The sequence below is a fragment of the Bidens hawaiensis genome, unplaced genomic scaffold, assembly GCF_021521415.1.
Source record: "Bidens hawaiensis isolate Kalapana, Puna unplaced genomic scaffold, B.hawaiensis_p1.1 tig00001433_1, whole genome shotgun sequence".
NCBI classification, from domain to species: domain Eukaryota; kingdom Viridiplantae; phylum Streptophyta; class Magnoliopsida; order Asterales; family Asteraceae; genus Bidens; species Bidens hawaiensis.
Genome location: NW_027491080.1, coordinates 303639 through 323123, shown reverse-complemented (window position 1 = coordinate 323123; position 19485 = coordinate 303639). Strand labels below are relative to the sequence as shown.

The 19485-nt window shown below is 37.8% G+C and overlaps 3 protein-coding genes across 3 annotated transcripts; 2 read left to right on the top strand and 1 right to left on the bottom strand.

Moving 5' to 3' along the window:
• Window positions 1-3357: 3357 nt before the first annotated feature.
• On the top strand, window positions 3358-3786 carry LOC143576023 (uncharacterized). Its single transcript, XM_077060232.1, has one exon. The coding sequence runs from the start codon at window positions 3358-3360 to the stop codon at window positions 3784-3786; it is 429 nt and encodes a 142-aa protein (XP_076916347.1).
• A 1935-nt stretch (window positions 3787-5721) lies between these two features.
• On the top strand, window positions 5722-6353 carry LOC143575879 (uncharacterized). Its single transcript, XM_077060135.1, has 3 exons — window positions 5722-5850; window positions 5962-6124; window positions 6197-6353. Exons 1-3 carry the CDS (start codon window positions 5726-5728, stop codon window positions 6323-6325), a joined length of 417 nt encoding a protein of 138 aa, XP_076916250.1. The 5' UTR covers window positions 5722-5725; the 3' UTR covers window positions 6326-6353.
• A 10591-nt stretch (window positions 6354-16944) lies between these two features.
• Window positions 16945-17725, bottom strand: LOC143575869 (osmotin-like protein). The gene is given in 2 exon segments (XM_077060129.1): window positions 16945-17440; window positions 17443-17725. Coding segments are annotated over 2 exon segments (714 nt in total). The 5' UTR covers window positions 17711-17725; the 3' UTR covers window positions 16945-16994.
• Window positions 17726-19485: the final 1760 nt, after the last annotated feature.

Below are 19485 nucleotides of genomic sequence, written 5' to 3'. Positions count from 1 at the left end.
GATACATGAGAGAAATGATATTTATGACAAAAGGTTGTCACATATTTAAAAACTAAATTTACATAGACTAAGGTTTTGTTGTAAAAGAAAATAAATAAAAATATATTATATTTCAAAATAAAGAGAGAAATGATGAATAATTTTAAATGGTTGTGTTAAAGATATATGAGAAGCATGGGTGAGCAAGATAAGGGTCAGACCCTTGAATCCCTTTTACCCGACTCGTAAAACCCTTAATTAGACCCGAATGTATAATATGGGTCGGGTAAAGGGTATTTAAATTTCACCTTAAAGGGTAAAAGGGTTTCAAGGATCCCACCCTTTTTCCAACCCTTGACCCGTTTACTAGTTTCTAGATGAATATACATCAGATTCGCGATTAATCTGAAATGTATGAGAGGTTTGTATTTTATATATGATTCATCATAAATTTCCCAACTACTAAGAAAAATAAAAATAAAAGGCCATATTGCTGACTAGAAACATATATGTATGAAAATCATTGAATTGTTCTCTACATGTAATTTGTGAATGTGAATATTATTTGCATCGGTTCAAATGGTTGATAAACTTTCAAAGTTAGAGTTTATTGTGTTATTAAATGAAAGTATAACTGTTATAGGATTCATATAAAAGTCATATATGAGATATTCAACTAGTAAATGCAGAAAAGGAACTGCGATTACTGCTTTAAAGGGTAAAGGGTTGGACCCTTGAAACCCTTATTTATACCCGACCCTTTTATGTTTAGAGGGTAGAGCCTCGGGTCCACATTTCTTTCTAAAAGGGTTAAGGGTCCAGGTAGGGTATTTGATAAAAGGGTAGAACAATCCTAATGAGAAGACAGTGTGATATTGTGAATTATGGACATGTTAAAAATTAAATATAATTTTGGTTTTATACTTGAAGAGAAATCACATTTATATATGTTAAGTCAAGAAATCAAACACAAGTACCATTTTAGTGGAGTTAGTAAGCATATTTGGTTTGAAACATAAGGCCTTGGGTTCAAAACCCGTATCACATAAATTTTTCAAAATTTTATAAAGCCTTAAGGGTCATGCGTTATAATAAGAAAACGGGGTCATATATCATAATATAATAGGAATAGTGACATGACATCTACTTGGCGTTCTATGTGAAATGCCTAGTAAAATGTCATGTGGACAACTTGTGTTGCTTTAATAGTATAGTTATATAGTTATATTATATTAAAAATGGTTGTGGGAGAGTTTCTCACAAAATATTGTGTTTTTGATCTAATTATTCCAACTACAGGTATCTTAGGAGGGCGATCAATGAAAGAAAACATGCCACCAAAACAAAGCAAAACCTTGAACCTTTGATTGGTTCAAACGGGATTGAAAACTGATCGTGTGGGGCGATAAAATCAAGTCGAAGCTCGGGTGACGCGACATGCTAGATATAAACTTGTAAACATCATTTTTGACTCGCTTGATCAATTAAAGTCAATCGATAAAACACGGTGATACGTTATCCGATCTAATTTCTTGTCATGCCTAAAAAACGATTTCATTTCAATTTTAAAAAGACAAAATGACAAAAAAACATCTTTTACGTTTGACCCGATTTTTATTAGACGTTCTTTAATGAAAGAAATAGCAAAAGGCATACATCATGTTTCAAATTCCTTTCACGTTACGTCCTTTGGCACTAACCCAGTTAATATTTTTTGTTAAATCTAGTCATGTGCAAGGCACACGAGGGTAAATTCGTCTTTCTACTCCTTAAAGAAGTATTTGTGTGGATTACTTAAAGTTTGGGCAACATGAAAATATTAAAGAAAATAAAAAATAATAAATACCTAATATATATATATATATATATATTTTTCTCTCTCTCTCCTCCCTCTCTCTCACACTCTACAACTACCACAGTGGCTGTGGTCGTTGTGCCACCACCACGACCACCGGTTGCCACTACCAGCAGCAGCCACCACCACCTCCGGCCGCCACTACCATCGCCGCTGACACCCCTCCGGAGACCTCGAGAAGCGCACAGCCACATAAAACCACCATCACCACCGTGTTCCCACCACCACCAGACCCTCTCTATCAGCCGCCGCCGCCACCCCTTCCCTTCCATCGGAATCCCAACCCCAAATTTAGTCTATGCCGGAACCCTAACCCCAAGTTCAGTCCCCCGGTAACCACGATCTCTGCGATAGTCGATTAAAATTACCTTCTTTGCCTACCACTCCACCTGCAACTTCCGATTAAAATCCTATAAACTATCAATTTCTATTCAAATCGAAATCCGGCCAACCCCATATAAAAGTGTATTTGAAATTTGGTTTAGGGTTTCATCACACGCATGAAAAGACAGGCACCGATACCATATCTGAACTCGCCGTATGTGACAGCCGAAGGTAGCCGGCGGAGGGACCGTTGGAGGCGGTAGCTGGCAACTTCACACCCAAAACTCTACCACCCGATTTCCATTGGTGCGGTCAAAATCCACAAGAAAATATCCAACGCAGATCCAGATTCACCTCGATTTGGGGAAAATCAGAAATTAGGATTTTGTTTTTTAGATTTTTGTTGTTTAAGGTTTGATGAATATGGGAGGAAAGACAGCGGCTGTTAGTGAAGAAACGGTTGGTTAATAAACGGCCGGTGGCAGTCGTAGTGGTGGTGATGACGACGATTGGTGAAGAAACAAAGTTGCGGTGGGGGTAGGGGTGTGTTGGCAGAGGTTAATAGAGAGAGAGAGATGTGTGTCAAATGTTGGTCGTTTGTGGTGGTAGTTCGATGGTGAGGGAGAAGAAAAGAATAAGAGGGAGAAAAAAAAGAAAAAATGGAACTCTTTAGTCTAATTACATAAATAGTCCTTAAAGGGGTAAAATGATCACACTGCCCTCATGTGCAAGGCACATGACTAGATTTAACAAAAAGATTAACTGGGTTAGTGCTAAAGGACGTAACATGAAAAGAATTTGAAACATGATGTATGTCTTTTGCTATTTCTTTCATTAAATGACGTCTGATGAAAATCGGGTCAAACGTAAATGACGTCTTTTGCCATTTTGTCTTTTAAAAATTAAAACACACTTTTCTAAAAATCATGTTAATTTTAATTTCATCACAATCACCAACTATGTTCATATGTATTATTTAACCACCACTAACTTCTTTAACCTATTGACGGAGAATATTACCGACACCGACTTCCATTCATTCATTCATTCATTCAAACTCAATGATTCCATTCCCTTTTTGCAATCCACCAACCGCTTTCAAAGTATTGATTCTCCTCGCATTATTATTCTTCATTTCACCTTCATCTCTACAAAACGGATCAATTCCTCATCGCAATTCCACGTCAATCGCATCTCCGATGCCTGAAAAATACCTTCAAAGGCTCCCACACGTCTTCAGCAGGGTTCTCGAGCTTCCGCTCCGATCACAAGCCGATGTTTTAATCCAAGACAGACCCGATTGTATTCGCTTCACAGCGAGTATTAATAACAACGTCTTTTCCGGCGAGGTTAAGGCTTACGTGGTGAAGATTATTCCCGGCGTGACAAAGGTGGTCGTGAGGGGAGGAGATTGTCAAGAGGTGGAGTTGTTGGAGAAATTGGAAGTTGATGTGTGGAGGTTTAGGCTTCCGGTGACTACGCGGCCGGAGTTGGCGACCGCGGTTGTTAGAGGCGGAGAGCTTGTTGTGACGGTGCCCAAGGGTGGCTGGAGTGGTTATCGAGGGGTGGTTGATGATGAGAGGGAGGTTTGGGGTGGTGGTAATGGGCGTCTTGTATTTGTACAGTGAATTTAGTGTAAGCAAACCAGATGTCGGCCGGCCGTCGTTTGACGGGAATTTCGTTTATATTCGTTTCATTTAATAAACGAACCGGACATAAACAAAAAATATTTAGTTCGGTAAGCTTAACGAACGAACACAGACAGATGTCACGTTCATTCAATAGTGTTCGTGAGCGTTCGGTTTCGTCCGCTTGATTATGTCCGGTAACGCCCGTTAATGCGAACTAAAAAATAAAACAAACCCTATTATATTAAATGTTAAGTATTTTTAGATATTTTGTGGTGTGATTTCGAATTTGTTGGTGAATTTGTGTGAAGCTTTCCCAAATGCCTTGTTGACTTATTTGTTATTAAAAAAGAAAATAAGCAAATTAGTTGTTGGAGCGATTAGTTAATGTTTAATATCCTTTGAATGATTGAATCCTTGTTTGTTGAAAATGCTCATAAATTAGAAGCATGGATTAATGAGGAAAATGTTCACTTAATCATCAACTAATCATCAAGTTACTTTGTAAAATTAAATGGTGATTGTGATTTAAGTCTTGCACCTCTTATGTTTATTTGGAGATGCGTTCACACATGTTGGTTTTCAAAGTCGGGCATCTCTATCTCTTGTGCCTTTCGAGAGAAACAAAAAAACGTGTAAGAGTCATTTGCAATTATTAAAACCTTATTTGAGGGGATTGGGTCATCTGCTAACTAGAGTGGGATTGAGTTTGAAAAATGTTTATTGTTGTTTTTAAAAATCCAATAAGTTGAAATGTGTTTGACAATCACAAATTTTTTTTTTATTTTAGCTTTTTGGAACGGTTAAAAAAAAGTTATCTAAAAGTCTCAAATCCTGGCTTTTCAAAATAACTTTTTGAAAAAACCAATAAGCCAATAAGCATTTTTCAAACTCAATCCTAAACATGCCCTTAGTATATTCCATGTTTCACTCGATGATATACGAAATTAATAGATTAGCTGGGGGGTGGGGGGTGAGGACAACACGAAATGAGATCGGTGTTCAGTAGCGATTGGTACAAATATCACTTAAAATACCAAAGCCTAAAGCATGAAAACTGAATATCAAAACTAGTATTGATTGTGTTTGGGCGTTATCGATTTCATACATTTCGGTATAATATTGGTACTCAAAAAAATGCTCATTGTGAATCCTGACTATGTTGACGGTTAGTCGGTTATGACGTTCCTCCATCTCCGGTGCCACAACAGTATCCAGGTCATCCACAGTCAACTCCAAATCATAAAAACTGGTGTTAGTGGTAGATGTATTTTGATTTATGTACTTTTGTAATTTTTCCTTTTTTGATGTGTAAACTTATTTACTTAGTTGGGTTTTTTTTGTTGATCTTATTTGTTTACTGTTTGTTTATTACTTATATAGGTGTTTATCTTGTATTATAAAAGTTAGCAACAACAAATAAAGTCATTCGTTATTACAAAAAAGAATAAAAAAACAACTGGTATATACAAAGAAAGAAATCAGGCAGACGATACTACTCGCTACGAGTCGTATAGGCAGAAAATAATTTTTTTGAAATGCCATGTAAGATTTATATACCCCTATACGATTTATAACCTGACATAAATTATAATACAGTCTTATGCCCTCTGAAATCTATACAAAAGTCAGAGATGACTAGTTTCTGAATAGTGGATTCTAATGTTTGAATTAAGATGGCCAAATCTGACGGACCAAAACTTGACATCAATTAGCTAGCCCAAACGTAGCCACCGGCTGAAGCCCAAGTATGATTCAGCCCAGTATCGACAGCTCATCACATGAAAAGTGCCACGTATACAAGAAACAAGCGCACAGCTCGCCACCTGTCCTCCGACACATCCTCAATACCAGTCTTCCTCCTCCATTAATGCCAATCCAATCCACCTTCTCCAATTCAAATATTCAAATCAACAAAAACCTAAAGAGTTCGATCGTGATGGCGTCAAAATTGAATCCGGCGTACGCATACACGGTGGTTTACGTGAAAGATGTAGCCAAATCCCTCGAGTTTTACGGTAAGGCGTTCGGTGCATCCGTTCGTCGCCTAGACGATTCCCATAGGTAAATTAATCAATTCAATCTCATGATTCCTACAAACTTTGTTATTTGGCAATGTTTTGATTGTACGTTTTTTTTTTAAATTGAAATCCTGATTGTTGTTGTACATGTTAGATGGGGTGAATTAGAAAGCGGGCGGACTACGATAGCATTTACGCCAGTGCATCAACGCGAGACCGATGATCTGACCGGCAAGGTTGAGGAACATAAATCAAAAGGCCAGAGGAATCAGTTGGAGATTTGCTTTGCTTATGCGGATGTTGACGATGCGTATAAGGTGTTCAATTGATTTGGAAATTAAGTTAATTAATTAATATAGGTATTAATTTGCGACGAATTGTTGTTGCAGAGGGCGGTGGAGAACGGGGCGGAGGCGGTGAGCAAGCCGGAGGAGAAAGAGTGGGGCCAAAAGGTCGGGTACGTTCGTGATATCGACGGGATCGTTGTGAGGATGGGAAGTCACGTTAAGTCGCGTTGAAGGATGTTACACTTTGTTGTGTTAAGTTAAATATTTTTATTTTGGTATGTTTGTTACTATTTTACCATGTTTTTGTTGTTTTTAGTTGTTTCCTTTTGAAGTGATGTGTTTTAAGAAATTATGATGATATATGAAATATATGTTTTCAAATACCATGAAATATTTGTTGGTGAACCCCTTTATAAGAACAAATTATTAAATGCACATCTTCATTAGAGCATCTCCACGGGCATAGCAAGGAGAGGTTTGTGTTGACGTGGACCGGAGCAAACGGACGAGCGGAGGTTTTTACCGGTGGAGGAAAACGGAGGGACGGTGGTTTGTTTGAGAATACAAACCTTTATGATGAGGTTTGAAATGGGCCCACTATCAAATAAAATAAAATAGATTGATGACATGGCCGCGGGCGGTGCCGGCGGCAATCACCGTCCCGGCGTTGTTGGGTCACCCAACCGGCGGCAATCAAAACCTCGCTCCACGAAGGAAGCCGGAGGCGGTGGGTTTTTGGGGAAGATGGAGGCGGTGCGTAGGTGGGTTTTTGAGGAAGACGGAGGAGCGGTGCGTAGGTGGGTTTTTGAGGAAGACGGAGGAGCGGCGGTTTTTCGGAGGAAGACGAGGCGGTGGGAACGGAGGAAACCGACGATGGGCTGGGGAAGACTCAAGGCAGACGAGGGGTGGGGAAGGCTCAATTGTTATATGTTTATATATATATTTTAGTATGTTTATTTATATGTTTATATTTTAGTAACAATTAGCAATTAACTCACATTAACATGTTTATATTTTAGTATTATGTTTTAAATAATAATAATATAAAATTAATTTATTGTAAAAGTAATTTATTAAATATTTAATAATAGTAAAAGTAGGTAATGATGTGGAAGATGAGGTGGAGGTTTTTATTGCTTTATGAGTAGAGTAAAAAGTGAGGGTTTTTTAAAGAAATGAATAGAGTATGATGTGACGATTAGGTGGAGGTTTGAATTGGTTTATGGGTGTGGATGCTCTTAGTACCACTCTTCTGACTAGAAGAGAAAATTTTAAGCTAGATTTAGAGGGTGTTTAAGATTGCTTATTTATACCAATTTATAACTTATTAACTTTTTAAAAAAGAATAAAGTGTTTGGGATTGCTTTTGATGTGAGAGAGAAAAGTTAAATAAGTTACACTTTCGTAACTTATTAACTTAATGAAAAGTTATAAGGATGTAAAATAAGGAATCCCAAACACCCCTTTAACCGAAGCCTTAATACATGTACAGTAATAGAAAGAATGAAATGACTTATTAGCAAGTTTCTTTTAACGGCCAATTTTATTAGAAACGAGAAGAGCGAGAGACTAGCAAGTGGCTAAACTCAAAAGGTTACATTTTTGTTACACCCGAATACCTACCAATACACAAAATTACATAACAATTGAACCATACTGAGTACCAATACACCAAATTACATAACAATTGATCCAAATTGAGAAAGAGCACCACTACTCCCGCTTTAAAGCGAGTATTTTTCCTTTATTCTTCACAAAATACGACAGACGTTTTGTGTCCTCTTTACTTCTATTGATCGATATTCTTATGTCTTTAAAGATGTTTTGTGTCCTCTTACTTCTATTGATCCTCTTTACTTCTATTGATCGATATTCTTGTGTCTTTTAAAATGTTTTGTGTCCTCTTACTTCTATTGATTGATATTCTTGTGTCTTTAAAGATAGTTTCATTTAGTGTCTTTCAAAGACACCAACATGTTATTATGAGTATGATGAATTAAGTAGCTCATCTTTTGCCTTCAAGCACACTAATATTTGGATGTACCTTTAACCCATAGATCGATGGGATTTGGAAGTACCTTTAGCAATTTCTTCACCTTGAACCCATAGATCGATGGGATGTCACACCAACTACTAATAAATTATCAAATAACTGAGACATTTTAACAAGATATTAAAATATGATCCACCGGCTCAAGAATCCTCAAATAACATATACCACTTTCTTGTCGGGGAGTTTTCTTTTGCATAGGGCATCGATGTTGCAACCCTTCCAATCTCCGCCTCTAATGCTGTAAACGAATCAAACGAATACGAACAAGGCCTTGTCCATGTTCGTTTGTCAGGAAATTAGGTGTTGGCAAACACTAACCAAGCGAAATTTTATGTTCGTGTTTGTTCATAAAGGAAATGAATGGGTTCACAAACACAAATAAAATCGAAAGAGCCTAGAGATTGAGCCTGATGCATTCATCAATGTGAATAACGAAAGTTTGTGAACGAATCGAACGAACACCAACAAGAGCATGCTCGTGTTCGTTCATTTAACTTTAAATGAATATGAACACTTAATCAAACAAATATTCATGTTCATGTTCTTTTATTTAAAAAATGAACATTTGTGTTCGTTTATTTAAAATCTAAACGAAGATAATTGAATAAAGATAAACGAACATATATGAACAAATGTGAATGAACACAATCAAATATAAATGAAACACTTAAATGAACACAAATTAACAAATATAAAATTTTTAACTAGATAACTTATCTAGATAATATATAATTATTTTCTATTAATACATAAACGAACATAAATAAACAGACATAAACGAACATAAATAAACGAATGTTCATGAACATAAATGAACAAGCGGAGCATGTGTTCATGTCCGTTCATTTAATTAAACCAAAACAATTTTTTTGTTCATGTTCGTTCGTTTATTAAATTAACGAACATAAACGAACTTCCCCATCGAACGGTTCACGAATAGATCATTGAACGTTTGGTTCGTTTGCAGGCCTATCCGCCTCTCAACCGAATAAATTTATCTTTAATGACGCCCATTTACATGAATGCAAAGGTTGCTTCGAACGCGTAATCGATCAAAATGTGCACGTGATGTGTTAACCTAGGTCGGGCGTGTAACCGATGTTGGACGCTGGACACGTTAACCGGTGTCATGCCCATTATCAAAACTTGACGCGTTAAAATGCGTCAACCGGCTCCATGCGTATTAACATTTACCTGGCGCGAAACCAACACTAAACACTTCAAGGGTGCCATACACGTTAATTGTTACCAGATGCGTAATCGGCATCTGACGCGAAACCTGTGCTTGATGCGAAACCAGAGTGACTCGAAATTTACGAAGCTGGACAAGTAGCCGGGTCAAAGATTCCATTTACTTTGGATGAAATACTTCACAGTGTTGGAAGGGTTTGTAAATCCTTCATGTAGGGGAATTTGATGAATTAAATTCAAACTAGAGGTCCGGTTCTAATTTATTTGGCGACCAACACACTTTGAAAATGAAAGTGAAATCCAATTCAACCTTAGTTTGTGAACCAAGCACACCAACCTTAGTTTGAATAAGGAATTTTATTTCTATCGAATTCCTTTAAATTTCGCGAACCAAGCACGCCTTGAATGCTCTTTGTTTAACTCATTTCAATGGATTTTATTTGTTTTTTTTTATTTAATTATATAAGTCAAACTAAGAATCAAAACTAATTATCAGTATTTAAAAAACCGATAATTAGAAACCGATAAACAAAATTGGTTCACTTATTTTGGTTAGTATGTCAAATTTTGGCTTGTTTCGATTAATAACCAAAACTAAAGTTGGCCAAATCCTTAAGGTGGGTATGTAATGAAATGTGGGTAACTGGGTATGTTATGATAGGATAAAATGCTAAATGAGTTTGTGAGATTGATCATTGATAGCTAAATAATTGGTTTAATAACTAATTAATAGTAAAAAATAAAATGAAATAAAAACACACAAATCTTACCCCTATGACGGTGACTAAACATTGTCACCTGCTTACTTACTGAAAAGAAAACGTTTAAAATAAATAATAAATGCTACAAACTTTAATAAAAACTATTTTTTGGCTCACTCTCTGTTGGAAAATTTTTTGGATTCCTACACTCATAAAATAAGAAAAGAAAATAAAAGGTAAAAAATATAATAAAACTTTACAAAAAAAGAAATAACTTACATATAATGTTTACTTCAATTAACTAAATCTACTACGTAAAAAATCAGGTAGGGTAAGTTCGTGACATTAGCGTAATCATGTGAGGGGGAAAGTGACGTGGCATCGTGTTGAATAAAGATACATATACATATTTGTAATTGCATAGCCAACATCACACTACAACCTACGAGTGGATTTCGTACAACATGTTGCACATACCTAAACTCGACTGGTTTTAGCTTCAATCTATTTATAATTCTTATTTCTATTTATTATTTACCTTTTTTTGATGGTGGAAGTTATATATTATATTCAAATTCTATATGTTTACTTTTAAAAATGTTTAAGGATGAGAGGAATGAGAAGTATAAGTATTAACGGGTTGAAAGATAATTGGTGATGGACGAGAAATATAAACAGTTGACGTGAGGTTGATAATGATAACAAAGGTTGTGAAGTGCTAGAACAAGTTGAAACATTATTTGCACGCCTTATATACAAAGTATAAACTTTATAGTTATATATGCCCATATATACAGTAATACAGTTAGTTAAATAATAATAATAATAATAATAATAATAATAATAATAGTAACAAACGATCAAGTGAAACCGAGTTTAAACTTGACAAATTACATGCGAGTCACACTTGGGCTTTAAAAGGTAACATTGTAAACAGGTCTGAACAATAATGTGTAAAGTTAAACAATCAAAAGTGGAGCTCCACATGTCCTCATATCAAGTATTACTGCAAGATTAAGTGATTAACTATTAAGGGGGTGTTTAAGATTCTTTATTTTACCTTCTTACAACTTTTCATTAAGTTAATAAGTTACAACATTGTAACTTATAAAATTTTTTCTCTTACAATATAAGCAATCCCAAACACCTTATTACTTTTCAAAAAATTAATAAGTTATAAGTTGATGAAAATAAGCAATCCCAAACACTCCTTAATAAAATAGATCTCACGTATAAAAGAGAGATCATTAAGAAAAAGAGAAAAAAAAGTGAATAGGATCAAATTTGAAACGTGGCACGTGAGACCATCGTGTGACACGGGAGTCTGCAGGTAACTACTCCTTTGTTGTGGGTCATGATAAAAAGCAAAATAAAAGGCGGGGACCGCTTGTGTGTTTTACAGAACATCTGAACGTTTTCGATTCTTGCGCTCTTTTATTCTTTTCAAGTTTTTCTTTCCATTTTTATTGTGCCCAACACATGCAAAATAAATATATAAAGATATGGGAAGATTTCAAATGAGAACCCTTTTGAGTTTTAAGAACTCGAAAGAACTCAGTGTAACAAATTTTTTTTTCTAAATTTTTTACATATACGTAATATATGTAGGTTACATATACATAAACAAAATTACATAATTTTTTACGCACCGAGTCGACTTATTACATATGTGTAACGAACATTTAAAGTTATGTAATCATTGTACATAGTTATTCTCTCTCATACTTTGACTTTTTGTCAGATTTAATCCAAACCACATATTCCTATCAATTTAATTAAATGTGTGGTCCAGAATCAAGTTCTTAAGTTTTTACAATTCAACAAGGTTCTCAAAATATCCCTCCCTATGATGCTATAACGATGTTGTACTGAATTTCATAATAACTAGCGTGTTCCCTTCGTCGCATTGCTCAAGGAATTTGGTAACAGGCTCGAGTTTCTAAATAAATATATACAAATACGTCATAACGGTTATTACTTCTACGCAAAATATATTAATATAAATATAAAAGAAAACTTGGTTGGTACCGGGTTCGGCTCATTACGGCATCGACGTGATACTGCACTCAATATATAACTTGCAACAAAAATATATATTTTATCGCGAATACGATTTCGTTTTCCATGAAAATTTATATACTTTATTGTGAAAACAAATTCGTTTTAACGGTGCTACATGTCGTAACGACATACTTAAAAATCTAAAAATACTTCGTATGGTGATCAAATATCAGTAACTTAAATATAAATAAATAATAGCAAATTAGGAAACATATTAAAACTATGAATACTTTAGGAGGGCAAAATTAAATAAAATTTGCAAAAGAGAATGTTTGGGATCAAATTAAAACGGTTTAGAACTTTAAGGGGGCTAATTTGCAACATCTTAAAAGTTGAGAGACTAAAATTACAAAAAATCAAACTTTACTATAGCAATTTAGGTTTGGTTTAATATATCTACCTATTATAATAAAGTAAAATAACTGGGACACGTGTCATTTGCAGATTCATTCCTAGCCAAAATTTCCCGCTCAAACTATTTTTCTATTTTAATGAAAACTATTTATGTCCAGTGTAATCAAAACATATCAATATACAATTTTATCAAATAACTAATTACATAAATTATAAAGATTAAAAATATGCGGGTATTTATGTAAGTATTAATAAAATTATTTATATCTTTAATGAAATCATATGTACATTCTTTTTATTAAATCAATTTATACACACTTTTTATTGTAGGAGATGAACGTGGTAAAAATTAATGAATGATATTTATAGGTCTAAGAATATAAAAACAATAAGAAATTATGAATGAATAATAATTTTATTCTCAAGTATTCATTCAACCTCCATAGATCTATGGAGTTCTAATTCATATTTTTTAAATCTATAATGCAAAATCATGTGTTAGTCATGCTAATTTTATATATGATGTTCTCTTCTTTATGTCATTTGTAATGAAACACCTTATTATCTTTTGTTAGAAACTGCTATTCCATTAGGCTGGGGGGCTTTAATGGGGGCTCCATGTCACACCCGGCCCTGAGCGGCGGAAACAGCCGGGCGCGCACGAGTGGGGATTGATAATTAAGCACGGGCCATTGCAAACATTCAAAGATTTTCATTGCGCATGAAAAGTTTAATACAAATACATTACATTGATTAAAAATTACATAAAAACATCCAAGTATAAAAACTGTTGAAGATTTCCACGCCATATCCCCTTGCGCGGCGGGAACAACCACGCGCATCGAAGGGATAGAACTAAAATCTTCCAAAAAGCTAGTTTTAGATGTTCAGCGTGAGGTGCTCTAAGTGTGACTCCATGCGCTACCTAGTTATCTCCTGAAAGACACGTAAAAACATTTGAATCAGTATAAACTGAGTGAGTTCACAAGTTTTAGTAACTTGATAAATCGTGTTGCATCATAATCTTGATACAAATCATTCTGAAACATAATTCTGATAGCATCATTAAAACACCTGCTTGGTAAAACATAGTCCTATCAACATATTCTGATAAAATCGTTCCGCGGGTTACGCGCGAACATTTCTGGGAACTGTGCTCGTCTATGCAAAGTGGCGCTGCCACTACGAGCTAAAAATAAGTAATACCGTCCCGCGGGTTACGCGCGAACGTTTCAGGAAAATGTGCTCGTCCATGCAAAGTGGCACTGCCACTACGAGCTAAAATAATTCCGTCCCGCGGGTTACGCGCGGACGTTGTGCCGGAAAACAAGGCGCTCGTCCATGCAAAGAGGTGCGACCCCTACGAGCGGGCTCAAACCCATAGTGCTGCCCCATGACCATACTAGGCACTCGTCCATGCAAAGAGGTGCGACCCCTACGAGTGGGTGGATCAAACCAGCAGTCCCTACCCTTAGAGTTCCAATGGTAAAGTGATCACTTACTCGAGTTCTAGCGCACATACATCGAAAACCTTAGATAACCGTTTGCATTGCTCATCATGAAACATAACTTAAACACATAATCGCTTGCATAGCTTGTAAGTATACCATGATAAAACATTATTTAAGTACGTGTCCCTCGCCCCGAAAACATTTTTAAAAAAATAGTGAAAACAGTGAAAATAGGGGCTGTGAGACTCACCTGTGGTTCTTGTTAAGGGATTAATCGAGATTCGGGTTTTCTTGGTGTTGGCCTCGGAATCGAAGGTCTAGTAACTGGAACGGAATCGAAAATAATGGATGCTTTGGGAGATGATTAGTGCAAGTTTGCAGTTCTTTGAAGTGTGTTTTGAGTGATAATTTAGGTTACATATTTATAGGCAAACTCAAGGGAACACAATCCCTTGCTTTAGGGGATTGTAATCTTTTCATATCTAGGTGTAATGATGATAAAGTATGGAAATTATTATTGTTTATTGTTTATTTAAAAGTGGAGGAGTGGATAAAAGATCTTGATTTGATTTGGACAGGACATGCAGGTCTGGGGTTGGTGAGAATAGGGTGGCTGACAGTTGACTTTTCATGTTACAGTGTGCTTTTTCAGGTACTTTTGTCAGTGTACAGTAAAAAGTGGAAAATCTCTGAAACACGCTACTGTTTCCTTTTGGGCGGGAGTAATCTCCTTATGTCTGGAGAATAGACTAAGTGTTCTGTGCGCATCACTTTGTGCGCATAGCTTTCTGCGTGAAGGACATTTCTTTGCTGCGGGTAGGTGCGTAACCTTCTCGCAGTTAGGGATATTGAGTTTCATTTGTAGATTCTCCAGGTGGTCTTGGTATTTCAACATAGTGATCAGTCATGTTGAAGTCAATTCCATCTTGGAGCTTCAGACAAACTAGCTCTCAATGTTCCCGCCATGCGGGGAGGTTAGTTCCCTTCCGCACGCGCATAAACGATTTAGGATGCACCCGCCTTAGCATCATGCGGGATGGTCAACCCATAGACAACATAACGTTAAGTTACATGAAAACATAAAGCCAAAACATTCGCGCATGGCGCATATAACATGCTCACGCTGGTTCTTAACATGGTGCGCTCGCGCAGGTTGCACATAACAAATGCACGCGCTGACTAACATGGCGCGCTCGCGCAGGGCGCACATAACAAATGCACGCGCTGACTCTATATGGCGCGCATAATATTTACAATCACCTAATTATTAGGTGATTACTTAGTTTAAGGGATTGGGGATTTACCGGGTGTCACACTCCAACTAATAATATTATGACGTGTGGCAGAGAGAGAAATTGGATAAGGGGGGTGTTGGAGCCACCGTTGGAGCCCCTGGCCCTGGTGTGGAGGGGCTCCAGCAGGGGCTCCAGCGATTATTTTTTTAATTTTTTTTATAAATATATTCAAACAACGTATTATTAAAAAAACTCATAAATTATTAAAAAAAACACATTAATAAAAAAACACATTAATATCTAAAAATAAAATAAAAATTAAAGTACTAAAAAAAACATTCTTCTTATTCTTCGGCTTGGTCTTCTTTGATCAACCTCTTTCGGATACGTTCCTTTTGCTTTTCCATTAGCATTTGATCGACCGGATTTATGTTACTGAAGTCTCTAGTAAGAAAGTCCAAATCTCTCATTCGACTTTTTTTCTTTTTGTCACAAGAGACCACCTCCATGGTTTTGTTGAATTTATTGAGGGATTCAACAAGATTGGCGATGTTTACGGCTTCCCCCTCAGCCGGTTTTTTCCTCTTGGCGTCCCTTCCCAATGGCCACCTCCTCGGCGGTGAAGACGTTTCCTCCTCCGCAATATTTAGGTAGAATCCAACGCGACAATCCGACCCGGTTGAAGTGCTATACGCTCTAGACGAACTAGTTTTAGTCCGTTTCGGCCTTACTTCCGCATCAAAGTCCGGCGCCACCAGCTCAACCCACTTGGAATACCTTTTCAACCTCTCCCACAACTTTAAATCGTCCCACGTCTTCACCATCCCATACCTCCGCAAACACTCCTGCTTCCACTCTTCGACCGTGAAATTGTAAACCGCCAAATCATCACTACCAATTGGTCTCATACGACCGCTGTTCCTGTTGAAAAGATTAGTAAACAAGCCGACAAATTTTCTGATTTCGGACCACCGACCCGAAATCATATCGGCGTTCCGCTCTGTACTCCCAACGAGCATGTAGAACGTCTCCCTAACCTTTGTCCAAAAAATCTTGCTCTTTTGGTAGTCGGCTGCAAAATGACTAAATAAATTAGATTTGCATTTAACTTTTTTATTTAACTTTTTTATTAAAAATCATTTTTAAAAACGTTAAAACAATTACCGCAACGCCGATCCTCAGAAATGACTATCCAAGCCCGACACAAGGCTTCCTTCTCATCCGATGACCACGGAGTGACTTTCCGTTTCGTCCTCGGAGTCGAAGCCGGTCCCGACCCGTCCGTTGCAACTTGTTTTTCCCGGTGGAAGCGTCTTTTTGGTCCCGTAGCTTCACCGTGTGATTCTTGTGTCTGCGGAACAACAAAGTTAGGAGACGGTTGTGTGTTGGATGGTTGAAAGCCGGATGATTCTTGCGGCTCCGAATAAAACATCGGTTGGTGCGGTGACGACCATAAATCATCGTCAAGATAATCTGAATTAAGGTTTGGGAACCAATTTCCAGCCATTTTTTTTAAAAAAAGTTGAGAAGATGAATTGATTTTGGGTGAAGGTTTGAAGTTTTGGTATAAAAATGGATGAAATGAGGTATAATTATATAGGTAAAATATTTTTTTTTTGGTTTGTTCGGCTCCCAACGGTCAAAAACCCATCAAAAGTTGTGCAGCCCTCTCTCTTCTCCCGCTAACCGGCTCACGCCTGCATTGTTTTTAGCGTTAACGCCCCGTTAGCGCCCTGATGGTGTGGTGTTAACGCCTGAGGGCGCGAGCAGAGCCCCACACCCCTCAGTCTTAAACTAAAGTACCAAACTACTTTATTCCAACTCCTTAAAATCTCCTCCGTCGCTAAAAACTAATTAGTGACAGAAAATCACTTTGAGCTCCCGTGGTGACATACACTCATGCGTTAGCGACGGACTATCATGCGCGTACGTAAACGTCGCCGGACACGCGTGCTTATAAAACTCGGACCACTTGGACGGCTTACACGTATGCACGCTGTTAAAATGCCCCCTGCAACAGAACTCATCAGTATTAAACGCCTCACACCCGCTCTTACACGCCACCACGCGCCCATCCGCGTGTTTCTGCAGCGACCAAGGGCACGTGGCCATCAGATCCGCCTTGCACCCGACCACTGGGCACGTGCCCTTGCCCTCGTGCGGCGTAACCGTCATGGGGATGTTAAACCCATCGACCAGGCTTACGGCGTATGAGGACTGGTCGGTGTGACTATGGTGGAGGCTGAACTGGGCTAGGGTGGCGGGGGCGGCGCCTCCTAGCCCGTTGCATTAGAGCTTTCACCCGTTGCATAGGTGAAATGGCCGTTTTTATGGGCGCAGTTGGTTCGTGCCCATATGCGGCCAGACCAGTGGGTGGTGGGGGCGGGGAAGGAGCGGTGGGAGAGGGCGGGGAGGGCGAAGCCACCGCGTTCGAGGACGGGGTGGCCGACGTTGGGTTGGATGGCGGGCCAAATGGGGTAGCGGCAGTTGTTGACGGTGAGGATCATGGAGGCGGAGGAGAGTGGTAGGATAAGGAGGAGGAGGAGAGAGAGGGAGTAAAGGGAAGCCATGGTGGTGGTGTGGTGGGTGTAGAGACAGGGGTTGTATATATAGGCGTGGAGAGTGTGGAGTGTGAGTACTATTCATTTGTTTATTTTTTGGTGAAAAGGAAAAGACGTGAAACAGTATGCCTGCCGCTCTGGTTCTTGGCTCGTGGGTCCTTGCGGTTCTCGTGGTTTTCGTGTTGTACGAACCTGAATTTGTTATTTATAAAATGGCTTATATTTTTTAAAAAACCATGAAAATATAAAAGATAATTTAAGTTAGAGTAAAGTGTTAAAATCGTCCCTGAGTTTTGATAAATTATGCGACTTTAATCCAAAAAGTTTATTTTTTGCAACTGGACCATTGAGGTTTTCCATTTATTGTCAATTATGTCGAAAACGTTAGCTCAGTTAATTGTCCCTGTTAACTCTAGGGTACAATTGACTTTTCACTTAGATAAAAAGGGCATTTTCGTCTTTTCAAAGTAAAACACCCCCTTGAATTCAAAAAACACATCATACTTCATCTAATCAAATCACTTCGTCATCTCCAAATCCTGCTATCCCGATTCCGGCCACCACTCCACCACTTCCGACCTCACCACCCACGTTGCTACCCAACTGTTTCACCACTTCTATCTGTTGAATACCCACCACCACAAACCATTACCTGCAAGTCTCATCGGCCGATGAAGGTTCAGTTAAAGAGGCAGACAATCAGGGGGAGGGGGATGATGTGTCCGACCGATTAGGGTCTATAGACTCGAAAATCGGGAGTGAGCTCTGTGAAGAACCAAATCGACAGCCATTAATTAACCAAAATCGATATCTGATGCTCATAAAGAACCAAAGAAAGATATGAAATTAGATCTGTTAATGCGAGACCTCAGACCCGAACAGAGGCAGAAGAACTCGTTCCGGTGAGTCGGATCTGAAGAAAGATAGGGATAGGGACGGTGGTGATGCACGAGGCAGGTTTAGCAGGTGGTCGGAGATGGTGGTTGAGAAGATTTTGTGTGGTGGCCGGCTTCGGTGGGTGATGTCGGTAGTTGCAAATTATTGACATAGCGGAAGAAAGAAAGAAAGAAAGAAAACAGGGAAGGGGTGGTGGGTGGATTGGTTTGTCTGTGTCTTGGGTACAAAAATTATTTAAAAAATGAAATGACAATTTTACCCTTGAGTTAACGTTGAAAATAAATGAAGTTAATGATTTGGACGTAGTTGGCAAGAATAGGGAAACCTCGATGGTCCAGTTGCAAAAAATAAACTTTTTGAACGAAAGTCGCATAATTTACTAAACCTCAGAGACGATTTTGGCACTTTACTCTTTAAGTTACGGATACTAAAGGTGTACAAAATCCTGGTTTAATAGAAAGTTCTGGATCTAAACCGATTCTGGTTATGGTTACAATAAAATAAATATGGAACCATTTCAATCATGAACAATGAAAACTATTGGAACCGGTTAGTTTCGGAACCACAATCACAACGTGTAATCGTTAGTGTGTTGTCTATCGTTCTAGTTTAATTGTCAATGCTGGAATTTGAACTCGTTCTTCAAGCCTTACCTTGTGAATCTCGTTCTCATATATGTGTGCTTCTTCGGCATTTTTGGCTTCGAATGAAGACATATGTTATGTTTCGCCGCGACCAAGTGGTCTTCCAAACAAATGCACATTTTCACGGATCTAGGATTGAGCTGTGTTTTTTATAAAAAGATATGTTTGCTACTACCAGAAAAAGCATATTTCGAAACGACCTTAGAACTTTGGATGGTTAGTAGATTATGGACCATATCATAT

What these genes read in the sequence shown, in the direction of transcription:
- LOC143576023 (XM_077060232.1), top strand. Translation starts at nt 3,358, where the DNA reads ATGCCTGAAAAATACCTTCAAAGGCTCCCACACGTCTTCAGCAGGGTT.
- LOC143575879 (XM_077060135.1), top strand. Translation starts at nt 5,726, where the DNA reads ATGGCGTCAAAATTGAATCCGGCGTACGCATACACGGTGGTTTACGTG. An exon ending in CGCCTAGACGATTCCCATAG is followed by an intron (nt 5,851 to 5,961) that starts GTAAATTAATCA and finishes TGTACATGTTAG; the next exon opens with ATGGGGTGAATTAGAAAGCG. An exon ending in ATGTTGACGATGCGTATAAG is followed by an intron (nt 6,125 to 6,196) that starts GTGTTCAATTGA and finishes TTGTTGTTGCAG; the next exon opens with AGGGCGGTGGAGAACGGGGC.